The following is a 26,331-nucleotide window of genomic DNA, read 5'->3' as shown; positions in this document are numbered from 1 at the left end:
CATTTAAGTATCATGTCCATTTAAGCTTAGAGTGCTAATTCTACAAGGTCCAAATAATAATTGTGCTTTGGTAAAAAATAAAATTGATATATAATAAAACACTTTCTATGGATAGGTGACTGTTTCACCTCATTTATTTATTTTTTAATAAAGAAAAGAATGTTGGCTCTTTTCATTAATTCTAAACCAGTTGGTTTGATTTAAAGAATTTGTATTATTAGTGGGTGTTCCTGCCATTAACTTATATAAGGCACAAGGCATTAAATCTCGCATATAAAATGACTACCAGTTGCTAAGGGCACAATGATCTAAACGCCAGATCAGATGTAGTTTTTTTTGCTGACTCTTGCAAGGGCTGACCTGGTGGAATTATCTTAAACAAGGGGCAGTCCCGGCGAGTGTCAAGATGTCTCCTATTGAAAGTAATGGAGATTGCTGGAAAGGGACACTTTGCTCCATAGAGCAGAGGGAACACTTTAAAAATTAGATTATGTAGCCAATATAAATCACATTACGCTGCTTTCTGCATATAGAATCGTACAATCGCCTATATTTTCGTATGCATGTGTATAAGTATTTTGAGTGTTTTGAGAAAAACTCACTATCTTTTAGTTTGTGAGAAAAAATCCATGAGATCTGTAGTGCGAAAATCTTTATAGAATTATGCTGGGATTAGAGAGGCAATTTCATAAATGACCATGGAACGCCCATGTTCAGCGCATTTTACGAAAAACAACAATTACGCTTTGTATTTTGTACTTATAAGTACAAATTTCTGCTTGTTTTTTGCGCATCCAGTTCACTTATATTGGGATAGATTACAAGTGGAGCACTAATTTATAGCATGCAATAAATTAACAGCTATTACAAGTAGGCAGTAGCAATTAGAGTTCCAAAAATTAACCAAAGATCAGACCTCTGGTTAATTTTCAAAATGTTTCCCAATTGTATCCAAAATACAATGTAGTGTATTTTTTTTTATTTTATTTTTTTTAAATGTAACATTTTGATTTTTTTTTAAAATAACAGCAAGAAGTAGATATGAGGGCTTAAACTGAGCGGGTGTGGGGTGTTAGAAAAAAAAATGGCACTGAAAAGTGCCTTTACATAGCGGTCTATGGGGACTGTGTGTTCCCTGTAAATATATATTTATATGTTTATATACATATATATTTATGTGTTAATATGTGTAAATATATATATATATATATATATATATATATATATATATATATATACACATATATATTTCAATTTGCTGCTCTAGGATCTCATTCTGTGTCTTACAGCTTGAGAGCGAAGCTCCCATTGGAGCCTATGGAAGCACACACTATTGAGCGCAAAGCTTCCATGCAATGCGAACACAAAGCTTCCATGCAATGTGAATGCGAGCTCGCGTTTGCATCGTGCTGGACTTATAATACCAATGCACAATTGTGTGCGCTGGTATTACAAGTGGAGCACAAATATCACACTCACATAAGCGCAATTTTGAGCTCCATCTTAATCTAGCCCATTATGATATATGCTGTGCATATTTAATACAATCTATTCCAGTTTAATCTACATACAAACTTTATGTTTTTGATAAAATATGATTTTTGATGCACCTTAACAATACACTTTTGTCCTGTGTATTTTTGTATGAATGGTTCATCTATTCATTTTGTAATATTTTAAAATACGTTATTTTTTGTGCACTTTTGTAGTGTGTATGCGTCTCCTCCCCATATGAAAATACAGTATAAGCCCCTTAGCGAGACACCCTGTTTTAAGGGTAAAAAGTGGCTTTAGATCATTCCACCAGGGAAATAGAAGTTCTTATTGAGCATTAATAATTACTCTCGCCAGCCCAGCCCAGTGATTGAAACAATTACAACGTTAATTTCAGGAACATGGAAATTTGGAAATACGGTTGATTTCCAGAAAAGAATAGACGAGATTGAACGGGAAATGTCTTGAAGACCTTTTAGACACAAATGAGGGTCTGTTTGTTAGTGATTTGTGTATATGGTCTTAATTTTTCAACACCTACACTGATACCAAACATGCAGAATTTATAAAGACTATTTCCCTTGATTATGTTTCCTGTCTTGTTATTGCAAAGCTGATGAAGCTGTCTCCAATGTGTTTCCTTTAATATTTTTACATTTTATTTTTTGTATATATTAGTGTGGAGTGTTTTATCAAGGGATTTTTTTATTTTGTTTTAATGTTTGTTCTGTAAAGTGTTATAATGCATTTTTATTACGCCGTTATCCTTCACATTAGAGAACATTCAATGCGCCAGTAAGTCAACAAGATAGATACTGCTTCTTTGAGTATAGTGGAGAGTCGCTTGCACCTCACAGATGTGACAAGGGACTAGTGCAAATCTCTTTGAATTGCTCAGTTTTATAGCTTGCAATGTTGTGGCAAGGTTTTTCCATAATATATTAACTTCACAAATGGGTTTTAATAGGAAATAGTTGAAGGACTGCTGGTTTATTTTCCTATTTAATTGACAGTTGCCTGAACCAAAACAAGACAAGACTTAAGACTCCATGTACTAAGAAGCGGACGGACAGCTTAGCAACTTGCAAAGCTTTCTGCTAGCCTTTGCTACATACGGGAAGCGGATCTGTTCGTCCGCTAGCCCGTATGTATCATTACACACTCCTCGCAGTGTGTAATGCCCGCCCCTTCATTCACGCCTGCCCCTTTATTCATACCCGCAAGGGCTCCAGAGCAGCACTCGCTGCTTTATACATGGAGCCCTATATTGTTAAAGCTGTTCAACTAATAGTTGAATAAAGCGCTATTTTAGACTGTATGTGACAATATTTATTGGATTTCAGTTGTCGGCATAACTGGAAGGAGGATTTAAAAAACAAAACAAAAAAATCTGATTCTGAAAAATATAAAATAGTAAGTTTATTTATTTTCCCAACTTTAAGGAAATAAAATATATATTTTTAATTTGTTTAAAATAGAGCATAATATAAGAAATATGTTATACTGTAATTTTTCTTTTTCTGTTTATAGGAAGAAAAGTGTAATTTTCATGTTGTGTGTCCCATATCATTGTCTGCAACTGCATATTGTGGAGAATGTCGTTTTGATTCATCTACTGAGTCTTGCTTCTGGTCCAGAGGAACTTTTAATAATTACACAAACACCACTGTGAAAGGGGAGAGTCTGTGCCAAACTAAAGAAAAGATCATTTATGCTGGAGATCCAGATAAATACACTTTTACTGGTACTGTGCAATTTTGAATAAAAATAGATGCATTTTCATATTGATCATGTTTTCTTTAACATTGCATGATTTTATAGACTTCATCTGGTAGGCATAAACATAAATCGGGTATTATGATATATATATATATATATTTATTTATTGAATTCCACATGTATTCTTATAAAACAGACTTGAATGGATGATCTCTATCTCTCAAGGCTGCATTTTATAAAGGATTGTTAAAAAGACTAAAAGATTAAGACCTCAAAAACTCACTGGCATGGAGAGAATTGATCATTTTATTTTATTGAGCATTTTATATAATGTTTTTGTCTCTCCTTAATATAAATAATATTAGTGAACTCCCATTAAAGGGACAGTAAATTCATAATTAGACATTCATGATTTAGACAGAGCATACGATTTTAAACAACTTTTAAATGTACTTCTATTATTTAATTTGTTTCTTTCTCATGTTATCCTTTACTGAAAGGTTTATCTAGGTAAGCTCAGGAGCAGCAAATAACCTAGGTTCTAGCTGCTGATTGGTGGATGCATCACCCATCTATCTATCATCTATATTCAAATTAATGCATTTGTTCAGGGGTTAACTTTCTAAATACTATGTAAATTTAATTAAAATGTTCAGAGTTTGAATGACAAATATATTTGATCATTTTTCTCTAGATATCAACCTTGATCCATTCACTACTTATGAATACAGAGTTTCTTCATGGAATAGCTTTGATAATGTTCTCAGTCCTATAAGTAGAATACTTACTAAAGAAGATAAACCTCAAGGAATACGACCTCCAAGATGGGCCAATGTGGACAATAATGAAGATATGATCATTTTAAAATGGAACAAACCTTCTAGACCCAATGGTACCCATTTCCATCTATAAAATATAATAGGTCACTTCAATATAATTTTAAAAGGTAGCAACAATATAAACATTTTGAAATATTTTAGTGATTTAATGTTTAGTTTAATATGAATATGGTGACAATGGTCCATCTTGTATCAGAATCCATTCATACAAAAGACAGAAAATATGTGCATTGAATGTATAGAAAATGTATTTCAAATCATTTATTCAGAAGAACTGAATAAAGTTTTGCATTTTTAAATTATATGTCTGTATTGCATTTCAACAGTTTCTGGAGGACATTATTTGATATCACCAAAATTCAGAACTGCCCTGAGAACAAATGAGATAAACTAAACTTGCCTCATTCTCTTGCAGAACCATAACAATAATGTGGAGTATATTAAGTAGAAACACATCGTCTCTCTTTCCTGTTCAATTTATTTCCGCTACTACCTTTTTAAAATATAAGAACTACAGTTCTGTGAATTTGTTTCCACAGATGAAGAAACAGGTTTTAGCCCATCTTAGTACAGTGTGCTGCTCTGACAATTGTGAGTTGCCTTGCCTGTGACTTTGTGGTATTCTTGAGAGGATTATTCACGGAATTCCTCAAATAAAATTTGGCTTACTTCCTTTGGCAGTTACCTTTATCCATACAGTTTGCTTCTGCAGGGGCAGAATAGTGCTGGGGTTGTTCAGCTTACCGGTTATCTGTTTATCTGTTCATCTCCACCATTCTCTGTGTTTATCCAGATTGTCCATTATTGCAAATACACTTTGGGACTCAGTTTGTATGTTTTGCTTTGTTTTTATTTCCCCCTGTATTTTTTTCACAAATGTGTGTTGCTGTAAATGTTTGATAAATGAAATTGTTTTGAGCGCAGAAGTTTCAGTGCAATATTATGCATATTAATTTTTTGTTTTATTCTTAGAATTCTGTGACTTTGTTTAGTCATGATAGAGTATTTTCAAATGATTGCAGCAAGCTGTAGTCTTCCAGTCATTCCTGCCTCCAATGCTTTGTGTCCATTGGACTAGAGATTGTCACTTATGAAGGAGATTGTTGGTTCCTTCCTACCCCTGTAGGTTACGTTGAAGTTACGAAATATTGTAGTAGGTGAGATATTGTGAAATCTATAAGGCTACATGTTTTTCTGACAAACTCATTTAATTTTGATATGTTTGTACTGCTACTGATATAAGATCTCAATGGAGACCTTTCATAATGGACTGGAGATATTTGTGTTTCTTGATCCTTCATTACTTATTTTAGTGCTCACATCCCTACAGGGATGTCTCTTCAGAATATTTGTGAATTTGCAATATGTATAGAAACAACCTTTCAATAAATACTGATAAGAAACATCAATGGTCGGTTGGAGCCCACCCAGAATCCATAAATTTCAATCTAAACATACTTGTTCAGCTAGTTAGGCAGTAGCTCATGGAAAGCATAATGCAGTGTAGGCATACACATTTGAGTTTAAAAAAGCAACTATGTTTGTATTACAAAATAATTGTGTTGACTAGTTCATGTGGTTAAATTTTTTTTCTAAAGGCAGGAAATACTTCAAAATGTTCATATTCACACTATTTAGGAGGGAAAGGTGAGACATGTTCAAATTTACACTATTCAGTAATGATTTAGCAATGGCCTTTTCAGTTGATTAAATTTGGTGTTGGCCAATAAGTATTTAAGCTTCAGTTTTGTTCTTTGCAAACCCTGTCTTTTTTTAAACTCTGAATCGAAGGAACTATTGCCTGCCCCTAGTTTTGATTGCTTTTTTCTAAGGCCTTGTGTGTGTATTTAAACACATGCTACATAATTTTGTTATACGAAATTGTATTACTCTTTTTTTTCCTCTCTCTTTTATTCTCTGCAGTTGTGATTCAACCTGTAAAGACCAGAACAGTTACACAAAATGACAAATATTTAATAAAGTAAAAGTCAGGATTCATCCGAAGGGAAAGGGCCTGTTCAAAATTATTTATTTTTATAAATTTCCTGGAAATTGAGGTTTCTTGAAATAGATATTATGCTAAGAAGGAAAATTAAAATACAACTGTTCTGCCCCTGAAAATAATTCAGAGATCAAGAAGTGGGGAAATAGATTTATTTATTGATTCTACCGTCAAGGTTGAATTTGAGAATTGTGGAGTTGCCAATCTATCTATTTATCTATCTATCTATCTATCTATCTATCTATCTATCTATCTATCTATTGGGTTCTTGTAAAGCACGGCTATTCACCCATAAGGGTCTCAAGGTGCTGAGGGTTGCAGTTCAGTAGAAGAGCCAGGTCTTGAGGTCCTTTCTGAACTTAGTTAGGGGGGTAGCTTGTCTGAGATGCAGCGGGAGGGTCTTCCAAGTCTTGTTTGCCAGGTGAGAGAAGGATCTGCCTCCCACTGTGGTTTTCAATATGTTAAAACATAATATTTTTTAAAATATCTGGTAGAATGCATATGCCAAAAGAATAGTGATTAACATAGGGTCAAGAAGTCTTTATTGTCATTTAGAAACCTCCACTTTTGCTAAAAAAAGCATCTATATGACTTATCAATAGTGTATCTGAAGGGTTATCAGTATCAACTGGAAAACTGCAGAATTGAATTCTCCAAGCTCATCTCTGACACATTGGACTTCAAGAATCAGATCTAGTTCTTGTAGTGAGACAGAAGTACTGACTTACTTCTCAAGTTACCAATATTCTTTACAAGGTTGCTTTCCTGAATCTTTCATTCTTAAGTTAAAGATTTTTTTTTTTTTTTACATAAACTAGTTTCTATTTTTATTTGCATACTTCCACTTCAATTGTTATGCTGCCAATGCAAGAAGAATTTGGTAGAAATATGAATATATGGTTTAACCATCAGAACTGATATAGTTCAATGAATGTGTGAGAGAAAACACAATGTATACACTGTAAAAAAAAACAACAGCACTTGAAGTAGAGCCATGTGAAAGGTCACACTGCTTGGCACATGCTTTTGAATTGTTCCTATGCCTCTCAGAGTTGTTTAGGGATCCCAACGGGTTCTTAATTGGCTATGCATAAACTTAAGGGTATATGCATGGGGGTATTTATGTTGAAATTATTTTTATTAACATTTTTAGAATTTTTTACCAAAGATGTAGGAAAACAATTGTAACAAACAAATAAATATTCGGTCTTCATCGAAATAGCTGAAATCAGCGCCCTTGGAACAAAAAAAAAAAAAAAAAAGGGCTCATAAAAATTTAACTTACTGAAGACCTCCAAAATACCTATAAGGTAGCATCATAGAAAGAAAGAGAGCACATACCCAAACCATGCAATATAAATGTAAACTGAATAGCGGAGCATTGCTATCATTAAGAAGAGAAAAGAGGGAAAGGAAATAAGGAAAATGAAGGTTAATAAAGGAAGAAGAATAAGAAGAGAAAAGAGAGTTGGGTAAGGGGGGAAGGGAAGGAATATATACGGAAAGGACTGGTTTTGACTCTGGCCTCCCATCTAATATTGTTGAATTAACCACAGTTGTGACTTGAGGACCCCGTGGTTATAACCTGACTTAATCGGACATGTGGATGACTCAAGGTCTCTGGGCTCTAGACTGTGGTACATGCATGGGGGTATTTAACCTCTTAATGGGAGGCATTTCTATCTTCTACAGTAGTCAAAGACTATTTAGTAGAGGTCTGCATTTGGGCTAAATTCATTGACTTGTTTGATATGAAGAGCCGAATACATTACTGAACAAATTGGGTGAAAAGCAAATGATTGCTTGACGAAATTAATTCATTCGTTCATGGTATTTGGCATCAAAAAGTACAGGAATGTGGAGAAGGAGCTATATTGTTTGGTTAATAACCTATTTTGTTTGTAATGATGTACAAGATGTCTTATCATTCGTTTTTTCATTGTCTCCTGCCCAATCCTGCCAAAGTATAACTAATTGCCTGTGCACATGTCTAATTTGTACTTTCCAGTACTGATATGATTCTGTTCAAGAGTGATTTCCTTTATTTATAAGCTATTCCAAATCTGAGACAATCTGAAGGCAATAGGAAGATGACATCACTAAGTTGTGAGAATTTTCAATAAAGATCACTGTATGAATTGCACCCTGTTAGGGTGCCAGGAATCAGACTGAGATGAGAATTGCAAAAATAATTACACCTTTATTAATAGCAAAAAATAATAAAAAAAAAAGTCCACAAGTCAAATAACAAGCCAGGAATCAAAACCAGAGGTGGTAGTCAGACGAGCCGAGTCAGGAGCCAAAGCGAATAGTCAGACGAGCCGGAATCAGGAACAAGGAAAACAGCAGAGTCAGGAACAAGCCAGGGATCAGGAACCAGGAAGGACGTCAGGCAGCCAGATAATACACAGGAACTCTCACAAACAGGTCTGAGACAATACAAAGGCAAAGCATACTGAACAGAGGCCCTTTAAATAATAAGTGATGACATCACAATTCTGAGACTGCATTTTGTCTCACATGGATGATGCACACCAGTCTGGCCATTAAAGGAAGTGCAGGAATTGAGCAGCATCCCCCACAATGCACCATAGTCTGCAAGAGAGGTGAGTAAAATGGCTGCCAGCAGCACATGGCAAACACAACAGGGAAAAAACCCTGACAGTACCCTCCCCCGCGGGAGGACAAAAGGCTTATTGGGGAAACGGGCATGGAAGGTAAGGAGGAGGGCGGGAGCATGAACATCAGAGGAGGGAACCCAAGAACACTCCTGCGGACCGTAACCTCTCCAGTGAACCAAATACTGTACAAGGCCCCTGGACATATAAAAGTCAATAATGCTGCTGACCTCATACTCCTCATGGTTGTCAACAAAGACAGGACAGGGACGAGGCAACACAGTGGTAAACCGATTACAAACCAATGGTTTCAAGAGGGAGACATGAAAAACATTGGAGATGTGCATTGCAGGAGGAAGGTCAAGAGCGTAGGCCAAAGAATTAACCCGTCGGAGTATTCGAAAAGGACCAACATAACGGGGAGCCAATTTATTGGAAGGCACACGAAGGTTCAAGTTGCAGGAGGACAGCCAAACTCTCTCACCAACATGGTAGGAAGGTGCGAGCAGACGCCTACGATCAGCCAGGAACTTTTGACGCTGCATAGAACGATGAAGGCAATCCTGAATCTGCACCCACGTGGAACGGAGTTGCCGAAGATGCTCCTCCAAAGCCAGAATACCCTGAGACATGAATGAATCGGGCAACAAGGATGGTTGAAACCCATAATTCGCCATGAACGGGGATATCTTGGAGGAAGAATTAATAGCACTATTACGAGGCAACAGTTCAGACCAATTATTGTGGTGATCTGAGACATAGCAACAAAGGAACTGTTCCAGAGCTTGATTAGACCATTTCGCAGCCCCATTGGATTGAGGATGATTTGCCGAGGAGAAGGAAAGCTGGATCCCCATTTGAGCACAAAAGGAACGCCAAAATCTGGAGACAAACTGGCTACCCCGGTCCGACACTATCTCCTTGGGTAACCCATGTAAACGGAAGACCTCCCGGGCAAAAATTGAAGCAAGCTCCTGAGCGGTAGGCAGCTTCATCAAGGGAATACAATGTGACATTTTAGAAAAATGGTCGACCACCATAAGGATAACAGTATTGCCATTGGAAACAGGGAGCTCGACAATGAAGTCCATGGAAAGATGTGTCCAAGGATGCTCACCATTAGCAATAGGTTGAAGAAAACCCACAGGAAGATGTCGAGGAGTCTTATTCTGTGCACAAACTGAGCAGGAGGCAACATACGCAGCAACATCAGAACGAAGACCTGGCCACCAGAATTGTCGAGTGACAGACCAAATCATTTGGTTCTTGCCTGGGTGACCTGCGGCTTTAGGATAGTGGTAAGTGTGCAAAAGTTTAGTTCGAAGATTCTCAGGAACAAAACACTTACCACTAGGTTTCTCAGGCGGTGCATTGGTTTGTGCAGCCAGGATCTCCTCCCCCAATGGAGAAGTCAAATTAGTATGTATGGTAGCCAAAATATGGTCAGGAGGTATAACAGGAGTAGGTACAGACTCCTCCTTAGACAGAGGCAAAAATTGTCGAGAGAGGGCATCAGCCCTAACATTCTTACTACCAGGCAGGTAGGAGACCACATAATTAAACTTAGACAAAAATAGTGCCCATCTGGCCTGTCGGGGCAACAAATGTTTTGCTTCAGATAGATAAGTTAAATTCTTGTGGTCAGTAAGAATGAGCACTGGCACGCTAGTACCCTCGAGAAGATGCCTCTATTCCTTAAGTGCCAAAATTATGGCCAGTAATTCCCTGTCACCAATTTCATAATTGCACTCTGCTGGAGAAGAAACCACACAGATGCAAGGAACCGTCAGGCGTAGGACGTTGAGACAAGAGGGCACCTACTCCAGTCTCAGATGCATCGACCTCAAGAACGAAAGGCAGGACAGGGTTAAGATGAGCCAGAACTGGAGCGGCAGCAAAGGCAGTCTTAAGACTATCAAAGGCCTTAATGGCAGTAGGTGACCAATGGAGTGGATCATTCTCTTTACGGGTCATGTCTGTGATAGGTTTGACCAAGGAAGAAAAGTTTTTAATAAACTTTCTATAGTAATTGCGAACCCCAAAAAATGTTGTATAGACCGAAGACCAACTGGGCGAGGCCACTGCAGAACTGCAGATAACTTGTCAGGATCCATGGTGAACCCTGCAACGGAGATAACATAACCTAGGAAGGTTACTTGTGTCTGATGGAACTCACATTTCTTGAGTTTACAAAACAGGCCGTTCTCACGTAGTCTCTGAAGAACCTGTGTAACATCAGAACGATGAGCCTCAAGTGTGGGTGAGTGTATGAGGATGTCGTCTAAGTACACCACAACACACTGTTGCAACATATCTCGTAGGACATCATTAATAAATTCCTGAAAAACAGCAGGAGCATTACATAGGCCAAAGGGCATTACAAGATATTCATAATGCCCCCTCCTGGTATTAAATGCTGTTTTCCATTTGTGGCCCTCCTTAATCCTAACGAGATTGTACGCTCCTCTCTAATCAAGTTTAGTAAAGACCGTAGCTCCCTTGAGGCGGTCAAAGAGTTCCGTAATAAGCGGAATAGGGTAAGCATTCTTAATGGTAAGACGATTAAGACCCCTATAATCAATACATGGTCTTAACTTGCCACCCTTTTTCTTCACAAAGAAGAAGCCAGCCCCTGCAGGAGAGCAGGATTCGCGGATGATCCCCCGAGACAGAGCATCGGCAACATACTCCTCCATAGCACAATTCTCTGCAACAGACAGAGGGTACACCCGGTCCAGAGGAGGAATGGCTTCAGGTTGCAGGTCTATGGTACAATCGTAAGACCGGTGAGGAGGCAACGTACCGGCACGCACCTTGTCAAAGATGTCTAGGAACTTTTGGTACTCCTCTGGCAATTGAGAAACCGAAGAAGTGCACTGGTTTCCGAAGACAAGTGGAAATACATTGTGGGGACCACGACAAAATTTCGGACCTGCACTAGTCGAGACTGGGATTGTGCTTTTGGAGCCAGGGATAACCCAGAACAACCGGAAAATGCGGAGAGTTTATCACCTGGAACTGGAGGGTTTCAAAATGGAGAGCCCCAACAGCCATGGACAACGGAGCAGTTTCGTGAGTAACGAGTGCGGGCTGAAGGGGCCTGCCATCAATGGCCTCAATAGCAAGCGGAACAGACAGAGGCAAAACAGGAATGGAGTGCTTTGATACAAAAGCACTGTCAATGAAATAGCCCGCAGCACCGGAGTCAACAAGAGCCTGGGTGACTATGGAGGAGTCCACCCAGGAAAGGACAACCATGACCAAAGGTTTCTCCTTAAGCGGTTCCGGGGACGAGGATAAACCACCCAAGGTCTGCCCCCGACAGGACCTTAGGTGTGAGCGTTTCCCGGCCGTGTAGGACAAGAGTTCAAAAGGTGACCCTGTAACCCACAATAGAGGCAGAGCCCCTCCCTCCTCCTAAAGGCCCTCTCCGCTGTGGACAGACACGTGAATCCCAGCTGCATCGGCTCAGCAGTACCTGGTGACTCGGGACCAGGAGGCATGGGAGGAGAGGGAGGCATGGGTGGGAACGAACACGTAGGAGACAATGGAATAGGAGGCTTCCGCAAGCGCTCCTTGAAAGAGGGCCTCTCTCTGAGTCTGATGTCAATTAGGATAAAAAAAGACACCAATGCCTCAAGATCCTCTGGTAAATCTCTGGCAGCAACTTTGTCTTTAATCGCATCAGAGAGCCCATGAAAGGAGGCGGCAACAAGGGCTTCATTGTTCCAACTTACCTGTGCGGCAAGCGTACGGAACTCAATAGCATACTGAGCAACAGATCTTGTACCTTGCTGAATGGACATGAGTCGTTTAGCAGCAGAGGAGGAGCGAGCCGGAACATCAAATACCCTTCGAAAGGAAGCCACAAATTCAGGGTAATTTGAAATCACTGGTTTATTAGTCTCCCACAAGGGATTAGCCCAGGCAAGAGCTGTGTCAGAGAGTAACGAGATGAGAAATCCCACCTTAGCTCTGTCAGAGGGAAAACGCCTGAGGTAACATCTCAAAGTAAATGCCCACCTGGTTCAAAACCCTCTGCACTGAATAGGATCGCATCCATATCGCTGAGGTAGAGGTGCAGAACTGGACATGCTCCTGGTAGGCATAGGTGCAGCAGCGGAAACAGGAGCAGCCATAACTTGCGGGACACTTTGGTCCAAATGTGCAGTGCAAGTCAGCAGGGTTTGCAGGGCTAGTGCAAATTGATCCAAGCGGTGATCCTGTACATCCATCCTGGAAATGATGGCAGGTAAAGGTGGATTATTAGCACCATCAGGATTCATGGCCTTTGCGTAATGTCAGGGTGCCAGGAATCAGACTGAGACGAGAAGTGCAAAAATAATCACACCTTTATTAATAGCAAAAAATAATTAAAAAGTCCACAAGTCAAAAAACAAGCCAGGAATCAAAACTAGAGCTGGTAGTCAGACGAGCCGAGTCAGGAGCCAAAGCGAATAGTCAAACGAGCCGGAATCAGGAACAAGGAAAACAGCAGAGTCAGGAACAAGCCAGGGATCAGGAACCAGGAAGGACGTCAGGCAGCCAGATAATACACAGGAACTCTCACAAACAGGTCTGATACAATGCAAAGGCAAAGCATACTGAGCAGAGGCCCTTTAAATAATAAGTGATGACATCACAATTCTGAGACTGCATCCTGTCTCACATGGATTATGCACACCAGTCTGACCATAAAAGGAAGTGCAGGAATTGAGCAACAGCCAGAGAGGTGAGTAAAATGGCTGCCAGCAGCACATGGCAAACACAACAGGGAAAAAACCCTGACACACCCATATAAATATGCTAATTTAATTGTAGCTCTGAAACTCATAATTTAGAATAGTATTATTGAAATAGTGTTTTCTCAAAAAGTATCCTGTTCAGATGAATTAATATTAAACAATAGTAACCAATATATTATATCAATGATTAAGCAGATAATTATTTTTTTACAGAAACATATTTTTTTTACTGTAGGTGTTGTTCATTATATTGTTGTTCGTGATGGAATAGAGATATTTAGGGGTCAGGAACAAAGTTTCAAAGACAAAAGAGGAATTCGTCCATTTATTGAATACGTCTACCAGCTTAGAGCATGCACAGCTGCTGGCTGTTTAGAAAGTGATAAGGTAAGTTTCCCTAAAACATTGTGAAAACTAAAAAATAGACTTCTCTATATAAAAGTGGAGAAATTACCATTCACTTGTGCTTACACCAAACAGCAAGAAAAAAAAGGTGAAGCTTCTTTACAAGAAATGAAATCCCTCAAAGCAAACAACGAATTTGTTTTACATTTATATATTACTTCTTTATTTTAGAGTAAAGGATTGATTCATTATTTTCTCTCATTCTGGCCCCTATTTCAATTTATTATAACTTTCCATTTAAAGCAGAAAACTTTAAATTTAATTGATTTTTTCTTTTCTATGACATATCAATCCATCTCAAGCCCTGTCATTTTAATTATCTAAGCTATCAGATCTACTAGTTAATACAACACGAAAAACTGTTTTTCTTAAACTCTGCATACTTATACCTGAGCCGTCTACACAGAAGTTAGTTGGAACGAAAAATATAGAAATTTAGTATAAATAATGATGTCTGTATAGTATGTTTGAAAGCAGTTTTTTTTTTTAACTTTGCCAGTAACCAATTCATATTGTGTGCATTATTTTGCATAACTTCATAAATTAAAATGTTTGTTAAAACAACCAATGCTACAGACCCAAGTCAAAAAGGATGATGTTCCTGAAGACATTCTAAAGTAATCGATGACTCCAGACTAGACATCAGAAGCCATCCTGAAGTATGCCCGCAGGCCCAAATATTTAAATGAGATGACTCTAGAGTCATTCAATGGCTGTTCATTCTTGTCAAGTAATCAGTAAGGTAATCTGCTAATCATCCTGAAGTCATCACCCAGAATTTCTTAAATTAGCTAATGACTTTACAAGTCTGATGAGGTCTGATGATGTACAAATGACTTCTAAAGTAGTTTGATAATCATTAAATGACTCTAGGCTGGTCTCTAAAGTAATCGTGTTGGGTATTGGAAAAAACACATTTTTTTATGTAAAATTTTAAAAAGTACAATTTGAGATTTGTTTTTACCTTTTTAGGAAACACAAAAATGTGTTAATTTTAATACTAATTGAGTATATACAAAACCTTCTGCGTTAAAAAAAGAAAGTGTGTAGCCAAAATGTCATTTAAATGAGGCTCAGGTATATTTACCAGAGGCCCAAACTGTTGAAATAGTAAAGTTTGGAAACCATGAGAAAAGCTACTCATAAGCATTTTTAAGGATTGGAATACTATTCTCATATTTTACTAATGCAAACTAGCTCTGGTTAAAAGGTGTAAAGTTATTTAAATAAATACACAATATCAAACATTTTGATGTATTTCTATTAGATTGCAATGGCCTTGAATTTGATAATTAAACAAAACTAATGCAAAACAGTCTGTGCTCCTCTTCCAATAATGGATGTCCGTTGATATATTTGTCTACCCAAGACTCTACTTAAATATTGTTGGAGAATTATATTTTGTACGTTCAAAACAGTGATCTTATATACTTTAAATTTAAACAGTTAAAAGGCATATCAAAATACATTTCTTTATTTAAAAATATATTATTAAAGTTATAAAAACGTACATAATATTACTCAAAATATCTTAAACATGTCTGTCTGACTGGTAAGAGTTCCCAGTTTCAGTAGTAACAAGTGAAAGATATCAGAAGCAGACAGTGATTTCTATGCAGTTGTAATTTAAGTACCCACAGGATGAGATACAATGTGCATGTGTCAAATTAATTCAAAAGTGATCTCAAAATCTCCCTCTGAAAGTAATATAAACCTTATGCAATACACCAAGTATGAGCACTTATTGTTATAAATGTATTCAAATAAATTCAAAAGTTGGTAAAATATTTGGATGGCAAAAAATAAATAAAAATGCTTTGTCAACTTTTCAGTTAAAATGATGAAAATTCAGCTTCTCCTTTAGTTGCTAAATGCTACTGAAAATAAAAATATTATAATGATTTTTATCTTGCATTGTTTTTTTAAGTAAAATGTGAGAATTTTCCAACTGTTTATACTTTTTAATGTTAAAATATTGATACTTTTGATAGTGCAATCATATTTTGAACCCTACAAATTTAAGGGCTAGATTAGTGAGGCACAAACGGTTTTGCACAAGCAATATCGTCTTTTCTTTCCTAAGACATGGAGAGTCCATGAAGTCTGTGACGGATACCCCCGGCTACCCCAAATGGGTAGCTCCGCCAAACGGGTCCTGCTTCCTCCCTGCCGACTGCAGCTATGTAGCTGGCAAGTGACCACAGCCTGTAGCCACCCCTGATGCCCGACAGCACCAGTACTCAGGGTCCCACCCTGTGGCAGACTCCAGCTACCAGACTAGGTAGCTCTGTCAGAGTGTCCTTCCGCTGCCTGGAACAGGCTGCTATGTAGCCCCGGAAAGTGATTTTAGCTGGAACCAACCCAAATAACTAGACACACTAGCATTCAGGTTAGACAGGAACTGATTTTATTGAAAACACACACTCCTTTTATACAGTCAGCTCATCTTGATAAGACCCTCGACAATCCCACTATTTTCCCGCCATTCCCGCCCCTCCAGACAGCCCGGCACCTCCATAGGAGCCACAGTCCCACATAATCCCAATACATATGGGTGGCGGTTTCGGGGTGATCCCGGTGGAGCGGCGGCACTTCCAGGGTGTCATTTTAAAGCTCTTGGTCTCCAAATTTCACAGTCAATCAGCATGATTCGTTACTGGGGACCGGAGTTACAGTCAAATGAAGTTATGGGGTTAGGGGTGTCCAAAACCCCCAGTTCCCAAAGGAGCTATCCTCCGGCAATTCCCCCACCCCTTGTACTCCCCAGGGGTTACTAATCCCCAAAAGAGCGGAGCTCTGGGGCACATGGTTGCTGGAGCAACCTGGGTTAAAGTTAGCGGGTGTTCTGCTGTCCTGTGGCCGACCTGGAGTTCCAGGAGCCTGGCCAGCCTGAGAGGGGTTAGGCGGGTGTCCGTTGTAAGGCAGCCGACCGGGAGTTCCAGGAGCCCGGCCAGCCTAGGAGTGTTTTCCTGGTCATACACCAACTTTTCTCTGAACACAAAAACAAGCCAACACAAAGCAAACAAACAGCTTCCAGAGATGGTGGTTGCTCTGAGGAGCCCAAAACCACTGAGAAACAACAGGGGTGAGGTTGTAGGGGGGTGGGGGGTCGCCTTAGCCGTCTGATATCCGTGACAAAGTCATTCCAATTACTAGTGGGATATTAACTCCTGGCCAGCAGGAGGAGGCAAAGACCACCCCAGCAGAGCTGTTAAGTGTTACTTTCCTTACCCATAACCCCCAGTCATTCTCTTTGCCTCTGTCAATGGAGGATGTGAAGTTGGTGTCTGAAGATATTTATTCCTTTTATGGGTACTTTTCCCTGCAAGCAAGGATTGGGGTTTAGCCGTGTCCATGTCAATATCTTGAGTAAGAGTAGTGGTGGCTTTTAAGCAGGTAGAAAGTGGTGAGGTGGTCCTTGCTTTGTTTTCTAACATAATTGCTACCCTAGTTATAGAAAGCCAGAGTTGGTTACTCTGTTCTTTCTTTTTCTACAGGTCTCTGATATGACTATGTGTCCTTTCACACCTTGTGAGCTGTCTTTCTGTCCGACAGCTGAAAAGGCAGGTAAGTGCCACTTGTCTTCTAGGTACTGGAGACTTGCACTATATACTTTAATTCTGCAATCATTTCCATGGGACATTATAATACTTTATTGAGGATTCATTTGGGGTAGTATGCAGGCACTATTTGTATGTCAGAGACTAAGAGGTTAACGGCTTCCATTAGCTTTCATGGAATAGCAATATAGACCCTATGGCCATATGAATTTATTGCAATAAGGATCTCTGTTGAGGGGATTGTGTGTTTGCCTTATTAGGGAATGATTTAAACGGCTACTTTCCATTTTTTACTTCAGAGTTAGAATCGCGCGCTTTTACTTTAATGCACAGTTTTTTTTATGTCGCTCACATGACCTCCCGCTCTTCCGCTTGTAACTCTGAGCAGTGTCATTCCTGGGAGTTTTTCTTCAGTTGCGACTGTAACCCTATCATTGGAGAGTCCTAATTTCGTGCAGCTTCTGAAGGTTACGGTAGGGCACCTCAGCTTCTGAGGTGTAGAGGTGTATTTTACATTTTTATTTTAAATTTTGAAGGACTAAAATAGAGTTTAAGACCTATCCTTCTTAAAGTGACATTCCTTACTTTTTGGGTTCTTTATCAGCTATGGATAGTGAACAGGAGTCTGTTCCTTTTGATAAATGCTTGTTATGTTTGGAGGCTCAAATTGTTTTGCCTATGCAATTTTGTTCCTCATGTTTAGAAAAGACCCTAAGATTTAAAGATAAATTACTTTTTTTCTGAGCCTAATGTCTCTCAGGATAATGCTGTTCAGGATATGCCACAGCTTTCTCCTCAAACTTCCCAAGCCTCAATGGTATCTGTGGTTCCTCTCAGTCTCCTGGAGGAGTGTATTTGCCTATAGATTTTGCTGCTCAGATATCTTCTGTGGTATCTGCGGCATTATCTGCTTTTCCCATGGGTAAGCGCAAGAGAAAATCTAACCATATTTCTGATTGTAAGGTGTCTGTTCCATCTTCTTCTGCGATGGTTGACCTCCCCCATAAGTCAGATGAGGAGGATACCTTGGTAGCTTCTGAGGGGGAGATCTCAGATTCTGACAATATAAATCATTTGACTGATTCTGAAGAAGTAAACTTCAAATTTAAGCTTGAATACCTTCGTTTTCTTCTTCAGGAGGTACTAGCTACTTTGGAGGACTCTGATTCTTCTGTCACTGTCAACCCTAAAAAATCTAGTAAGCTTAATGAATACCATTATGTTCCTTCCTCTGTGGAAGTGTTTCCTGTTCCAGACTGTGTGTCAGAGATCATTGCACAGGAATACATAAGCCAGGGATTCCCTTTTCCCCATCTCCTGTCTTTGAAAAGATGTTTCCTGTTGCTGACTCCATTTAGGACTCATAGCGCACTGTGCCTAAGCTAGAAGGGACTATTTCTACTCTGGCCAAGAGAACCACAATTCCTATAGATGATAGCTTTTCTTTTAAGGATCCGATGGACAAAAAGCTGCAAAAGGGGACAACTGGGAGGCAAATTTTCTGAGCAGAAGACCTTTCATCCAGGGGAGTGGGCTCTCCATCCGGAAGTGTTCTCCAGGTTAATCCTCAAGTAGGGGATGCCAGAGTTGGATCTGATGGCATGCCGTCAGAACGCCAAGCTTCCAAGGTACTGTTCAAGGTTAAGAGATCCTCAGGCCGCCTTGATAGATGCTTTGGCGGTTCCTTGGGATTTTGGTCTAGCATACCTGTTTCCTCCTTTTGCTCTCCTTCCAAGAGTCATTGCTCGTATCAAGCAGGAGAGAGCATCTTTGATTCTAATAGCTCCTGCATGGCCTCGCAATATCTGATTTGCGGACCTGGTAAAGATGTCATCTCTTCCTCCTTGGAGGCTACCTCTGAGGAAGGACCTTCTAACTCAGGGTCCTTTCCTCCGTTTAAATCTAGTTTCTCTGAAGCTGACTGCTTGGAGATTGAACGCTTAGTTTTGGCTAAGCATGGATTTTTGTCATTGATACCATGCTTCAAGCTTGCAAACTGGTTACTCTTAAAATTTACCATAAGGTATGGCGCAAATACCTATATTGGTGTGAAGCGAAGGGCTTCTCTTGGAGCAGGGTCAGGATTCCTGGAATTTTGTCTTTTCTCCAGGAAGGTCTGGAGAAGGGGTTGTCAGTCAATTCTCTGAAGGGTCAGATTTCTGCACTGTCTATTCTTTTACACAAACGTCTGGCGGATGTGCCAGATGTTCAATCTTTTTGTCAGGCCTTGGTCAGAATCAGGCCTTTGTTTAATCCTGTTGCTCCTCCTTGGAGCCTTAAACTAGTTCTTAGAGTTTTGCAGCAGGCTCTGTTTGAGCCAATGCATTCTGTAGATATTAAGTTGTTATCTTGATTTTGTTTCTTATTGCTATTTCCTCTGTTCGCAGAGTTTCTGAACTCTTGTCTCTTCAGTGAGATTCGCCTTACTTTATTTTTCATGCGGATAAGACGGTCCATCGTACTAAATTGGGGTTTCTCCCTAAGGTGGTTCCGGATCGAAACATTAATCAGGAAATTCTTGTTCCTTCCTTTTGTCATAATCCTTCTTCTCATAAGGAACGTATTTTGCATAACTTGGATGTTGTGCGTGCTCTAAAATTTTACCTACAGGCTACTAAAGATTTTCATCAGTCTTCTGCCCTGTTTGTTTGTTTCTCAGGAAAGCGTAAGGGTCAGAAGGCTACTTCTACTTCTCTTTCCCTCTGGTTGAGAAGTATGATTCGTTTTGCTTATGAGACTGCTGGACAGCAGCCTCCTGAGAGAATTATGGCTCATTCCTCTAGGGCTGTCTCCTCTTCTTGGGCTTTAAAAATGAAGCTTCTGTGGAACATATTTGCAAGGCGGCAACATGGTCCTGTCTGCATACTTTTTCCAAATTTGATACTTTTGCCTCGACTGAGGCCTCTTTTGGGAGAAAGGTTCTTCGAGTGGTGGTGCCTTCAGTTTAGGTCTGCCTGTCTTACTCTCACTCCCTGTTCATTCCTTGTCCTCTAGTTTGGGAATTGGTTCCCACTAGTAATTGGAATGACATCGTGGACTCTCCATGTCTTAGGAAAGAAAGCAAAATGTATGCTCACCTGATAAATATCTTCCTTTCCGGACATGGAGAGTTCATGACCCCACCCTTAATAAAGACAGTATTTTGTGTTAAACATCAGGCACCTCTACACCTTTGTGTTATCTTCTTTTTTCATTTCCCTTTGGCCGAATAACTGGGGGTTATGGGTTAGCCTCCTTCTGCTGGCCAGGAGTGATTATCCCACTAGTAATTGGAATGATGTTGTGGACTCTCCATGTCCGGAAAGAAAGAAATTTATCAGGTAAGCATTCATTTTATTTTCTCAAGCATTTTCAATTTCGCTGATATTACAAGTTAAACAAAATCCTTACCGCAATCTCAGATCTGTGGTTAACTGATTTCGGAAACAAAAAAGTTTCATAAAACGCATAAAAAAATACATTACAAAGTACAGTTACACTCATAATAATACCATCTAATAACTATTATTAAAAAAAATATTGCACAAAAAAGTTATAAGGGCTCAAAGAACCCGACTAGCGCAAACAGCTTAACTCTAGCTGAGTGTTTGCGATCGCGAAAAACAAATATACCGCACCACTTGTAATCTCGCCCTAAATATTTTAGTGTTAAAAGAAAACAAAAGGCTTTGGGGTCGAATTATCAAGGGCCAAATGGCCGCTGGTGCCCCTGTTTCTTAAGACCGCTGCTCCTAAACTGGTCCGTCTGCTCTGAGCGGCGGACAGCAATCAACCTGATCTCATGCAATCGGGTTGATTGACATCCCCTGCTAGCGGCTGATTGGCAGCAAATCTGCAGGGGCGGCATTGCACAAGCATTTCACAAGAACTGCTTGTGCAATGATACATACCAACAACGTATGCTGACGGCATTCATCAACGTCTGTCGGACATGATCCGCTGAGCGGATCATGTGGAACAGACCGATGATAAATCGGCCCCTTTGTCTACAAATCAGTTAAATGATGAAAATTCAGTTTTTCTTTGTATGTGCTAAATGCTAGTGACAATACAAATATTATAATGAATTTTTAATTGTATTTCAAGTTAAATGTGAAATTTTTCCATCTGTTTATACTTTTAATGTTAAAATATTGATCATTGTAATAGTGCAATTATATATTAAACTCTAACAAACTGTTATCCTATATAATAATACATTTAACCTAATGTCATTGATTTTAAAAAGGTTATTGCAGCTACTAAACTAGCTGTTCCACAAGATGTTTCTCCACCAAATATTCTGCCTGTGAACTCTACCGCATTGCATTTGATTTGGTCAACACCTAAAACACCTAATGGTAAAATCAAGGAGTATCAGATTTATCAAACTGATGAAGGTCTTGTCTATACAAGTACAACCGGAAAGAAGCAATACACTTTAGGAGGTAGGAAGAAAAAAAATATGGCAATACATTTTTCCAAGTGTCTTTGTTTCATGTAAAACTTTGTAAGAGGTGAAAGAAGCATTTCTAAAATGTGTGACATTTTATGAAAAACTTTGTGAAAGATAACATTGTAATCAGTATTCTGTTGTAGAAAGCATCCAATGAAAATAATGTATGTACATCATCAGGAATTTGGGGAAATGTGGACTAGAAAGTATTTCATGGACAACATTTTCATAAAACCGTTTCCTGAAAGTTTTACTTTAATGGAATACAAATGGTAATCATATTTTTGCGGAATTATAGTAAAAAAAATTGTTGTACTATTAAAGGGACATGAATCTCATTTTTTTTTTCTTTCAATATGGAGCATGTGATTTTAGACAATTTTCCAGTTTATGTCAATTATCTCATTTGTATTGTTCTTTTGGTATTCTTTGTTGAAAAGGATACATAGGTACACTCAGGAGTTGCTGATTAGTGACTGCACATGTATGCTTCATGGTATTGGCTCACCCAATACGTTGAGCTAGTTCACAGTAGTTCATTGCTGCTTCTTCAACAAAGAACACTAAAAGAATATAGCAAATCAGATTAGACAAGTCCATTGGAAAGTTGCTTAAAATTGTATTCTTTGTCTGAATCATTAAATACGTTTTTCGGGTTTCATGTCCCTTTAACCAAATAATCTCAAAAGATTTTTTTTTAACTAGAATCAAAGCAAAATGTGAGAGGAGGAAGAAATCTCAAACGTTATTGTTTTTTTGAAATAGCAGAAATTATCTTTAAACTTGTTTTTCACATGAAACATATGTAAAACTGTTTAAGTTGAAATCAGCAAGTAATGCATAACAGATCCATAGGGATAAATTGCTCATTGGCTCACTTAATTGGCCCACGGTTTTTATCTGCAATAATAATCTATCGGCTAGATTATGAGTTTTGCGTTAAACTGAAAAAGCAGCGTTAACAGGTTTAGGGGCACCGCACACTTCTTTGGCCTTACCGCAAACCAATTTACGTAAAGTTTGTAAACCCTTTTTTCCATGGGACTTCCATAGCGCTGATATTACGAGTTTGTCCTGGGAGGCCAAAAAGTAAGCGGTACACCCTCTTCCTCCAAGATTCCTAACGCATTCTAAAGTCAGTAGTTATGAGTTTTACACTACAATGCTGTAGCATAAAACTCATAACTAAAGTGCTAAAAATTATTCCTATTTAAAACTAAATACTTACCTATAAAATAAACACTAAGCTAGCTACAATATAACTAATAGTTTATTTTTATTTTACATGCAAGTTTGTATTCATTTTAACTAGGTAGAATAGTTATTAAATAGTTATTAACTATTTAATAACTACCTAGCTAAAATAAAGACAAATTTACCTGTAAAACCTAACCTAAGTTACACTAACACCTAACACTACACTACAATTAAATCAATTAACTACATTAAATACAATTAAATAAATTAAATGAGCTAAATCACAAAAAGAAACCCCATTAAATTACAGAAAATAAAAAACAAATTACAAGATATTTAAACTAATTACACCTAATCTGATTAGCCCTATCAAAATAATAAAAAAGCCCCCAAAATAAAAAAAACCCTAGCCTAAACTAAACTACCAATATCCTTTAAAAGGGCCTTTTGCGGGGCATTGCCCCAAAGAAATCAGCTCTTTTACCTGTAAAAAAAATACAAACAACCCCCCAACAGTAAAACCCACCACCCATACAACCAACCCCCCAAATAAAAGCTAACTAAAAAAACCTAAGCTCCCCATTGCCCTGAAAAGGGCATTTGGATGGGCATTGCCCTTAAAAGGGCATTAAGCTCTATTGCAGGCCCAAAGCCCTAACCTAAAAAATAAACCCACCCAATACACCTTTAAAAAAATCCTAACACTAACACCCGAAGATTCACTTACCGGGAGAAGTCTTCATCCAAGCAGCAAGATGTCCTCAACAAAGCCGGCAGAAGTGGTCCTCCAGACGGGTAGAAGTGGTCCTCCAGATGGGCAGAAGTCTTCATCCAGACGGCATCTTCTACCTTCCTCCTTCCGGCGCGGAGCAGGTCCATCTTCAAGACATTCAACACGGAGCATCCTCTTCATCTGACAGACTAACGACGAATGAAGATACCTTTAAATGACGTCATCCAAGATGGCGCCCCTTAGATTCCGATTAGCTTATAGAATTCTATCAGCCAATCGAAATTAAGGTAGAAAAATCCTATTGGCTGATCCAATCAATGATTGGAACAGCCAATAGAATGCGAGCTCAATCCTTTTGGCTGATCCGTTCAGCCAATAAGATTGAAATTCAATCCTTTTGGCTGATTGCATCAGCCAATAGGATTTTTTCTACCTTAATTCCGATTGGCTGATAGAATTCTATCAGCCAATCGGAATCTAAGGGACGCCATCTTGAATGACTTCATTTAAAGGTACCTTCATTCGTCGTTAGTCCGTCGGAAGAAGAGGATGCTCCTCGTCGGATGTCTTGAAGATGGAGCCACTCAGCACCAGAAGGATAAAGATAGAAGATGCCATCTGGATGAAGACTTCTGCACATCTGGAGGACCACTTCTGCCCGTCTGGAGGACCACTTCTGCCGGCTTCGTTGAGGACATCTTGCCAGAAGACTTCTCCCGGTAAGTGAATCTTCGGGGGTTAGTGTTAGGATTTTTTAAGGGTGTATTGGGTGGGTTTATTTTTTAGGTTAGGGCTTTGGGCCTGCAATAGAGCTAAATGCCCTTTTAGGGCAATGCCCATCCAAATGCCCTTTTCAGGGCAATGGGGAGCTTAGTTTTTTTTAGTTAGGCTTTTATTTGGGGGGTTGGTTGTGTTGGTGGTGGGTTTTACTGTTGGGGGGGTTGTTTGTATTTTTTTTACAGGTAAAAGAGCTGATTTCTTTGGGGCAATGCCCCGCAAAAGGCCCTTTTAAAGGATATTGGTAGTTTAGTTTAGGCTAGGGTTTTTTTATTTTGGGGGGGCTTTTTTTAATTTTGATAGGGCTATTAGATTAGGTGTAATTAGTTTAAATATCTTGTAATTTGTTTTTTATTTTCTGTAATTTAGTGTTTTTTTGTGTGATTTAGCTAATTGAATTGAATTTATTTAATTGTATTTAATTTAGGTAATTTATTTAATTGTAGTGTAGTGTTAGGTGTTAGTGTAACTTAGGTTAGGTTTTATTTTACAGGTAAATTTGTATTTATTTTAACTAGGTAGTTATTAAATAGTTAATAACTATTTAATAACTATTCTACCTAGTTAAAATAAATACAAACTTGCCTGTAAAATAAAAATAAACCCTAAGCTAGCTACAATGTAACTATTAGTTATATTGTAGCTATCTTAGGGTTTATTTTATCGGTAAGTATTTAGTTTTAAATAGGAATTATTTAGGTAATAATAGTAATTTTTATTTAGATTTATTTAAATTATATTTAAGTTAGGAGGGGTTAGGGTTAGACTTAGGTTTAGGGGTTAATAAATTTAGAATAGTGGCTGCGACGTTGGGGGCGGCAGATTAGGGGTTAATGAGTGTAGGTAGGTTATGGCGACATTGGGGGTGGCAGATTAGGGGTTAATAAATATAATGTAGGTGGTGGCGATGTTGGGGGCAGCAGATTAGGGGTTAATAAGTATAATGTAGGTGGCAGCAATGTCCAGAGCGGCAGATTAGGGGTTAATAAGTATAATGTAGGTGTCTGCGATGTCGGGGGCAGCCGATTAGGGGTTAATAAGTGTAAGATTAGGGGTGTTTAGACTCGTGGTTCATGTTAGGGTGTTAGGTGTAAACATAACTTTAGTTTCCCCATAGGAATCAATGGGGCTGCGTTACTGAGATTTACGCTGCTTTTTTGCCGGTGTTAGACTTTTTCTCAGCCGGCTCTCCCCATTGATGTCTATGGGGAAATCGTGCAAGAGCACGTACGACCAGCTCACCGCTGACTTAAGCAGCGCTGGTATTGGAGTGTGGTATGGAGCACAATTTTGCTCTACGCTCACTTCTTTCCTTTTAACACCAGGTTTGTAAAACCCCGTAATACCAGCGCTGCAGGTAAGTGAGCACCGCACAGCTCATAATGCAAAACTCGTAATCTGGCCGTATGTTTGTATGCTATTTATTTATAATATGCATCAGGATAGCTTTTATTTTTAGTTAGTCATGATTCACGATAGTTCATAAAATATATATTCTCAAAATTAAACCTCCAAAAAAATTACAAATTATAAAATTAATTTACATTTATTGTTTAATCTGTTTGTAATTGAAGTCTGAAAATTGTGCTGTTTTCCTATTCCCCCTGAGCCTGGATTAAATATTGTGTAATAAAGTGTGCTTCATTTGGCTATACCTAAAACATCCTACATATGTATACAGTATATATAGCCAAGGGATTATAGTCCGCCACATACCACTGGGACACCGGTCTGGGGGTATACCGCTATTGGCTCCCAGAGAGCAGGAGGTAGAGACATGCGCTGACATCAAACGTACTTTTATACT

General features: G+C 38.7%; 1 protein-coding gene across 1 annotated transcript in view; it reads left to right on the top strand.

Annotated features, from left to right (window-relative positions):
- Positions 1-26,331, top strand: part of USH2A (usherin) — a 2,188,359-nt gene that overhangs the window by 1,613,221 nt on the left and 548,807 nt on the right. Inside the window, exons 60-63 of the mRNA XM_053712759.1 lie at positions 3,025-3,238; positions 3,908-4,105; positions 13,653-13,804; positions 21,611-21,809. Of these exons, the coding sequence (XP_053568734.1) occupies positions 3,025-3,238; positions 3,908-4,105; positions 13,653-13,804; positions 21,611-21,809 (763 nt within the window). The remainder of the gene's footprint in view (positions 1-3,024; positions 3,239-3,907; positions 4,106-13,652; positions 13,805-21,610; positions 21,810-26,331) is intronic.

This window comes from Bombina bombina, chromosome 4, assembly GCF_027579735.1.
Source record: "Bombina bombina isolate aBomBom1 chromosome 4, aBomBom1.pri, whole genome shotgun sequence".
Taxonomy (NCBI): Eukaryota; Metazoa; Chordata; class Amphibia; order Anura; family Bombinatoridae; genus Bombina; species Bombina bombina.
Note: the sequence above shows the minus strand (reverse complement) of the source record. Positions and strands in the feature narration are given on the sequence as shown.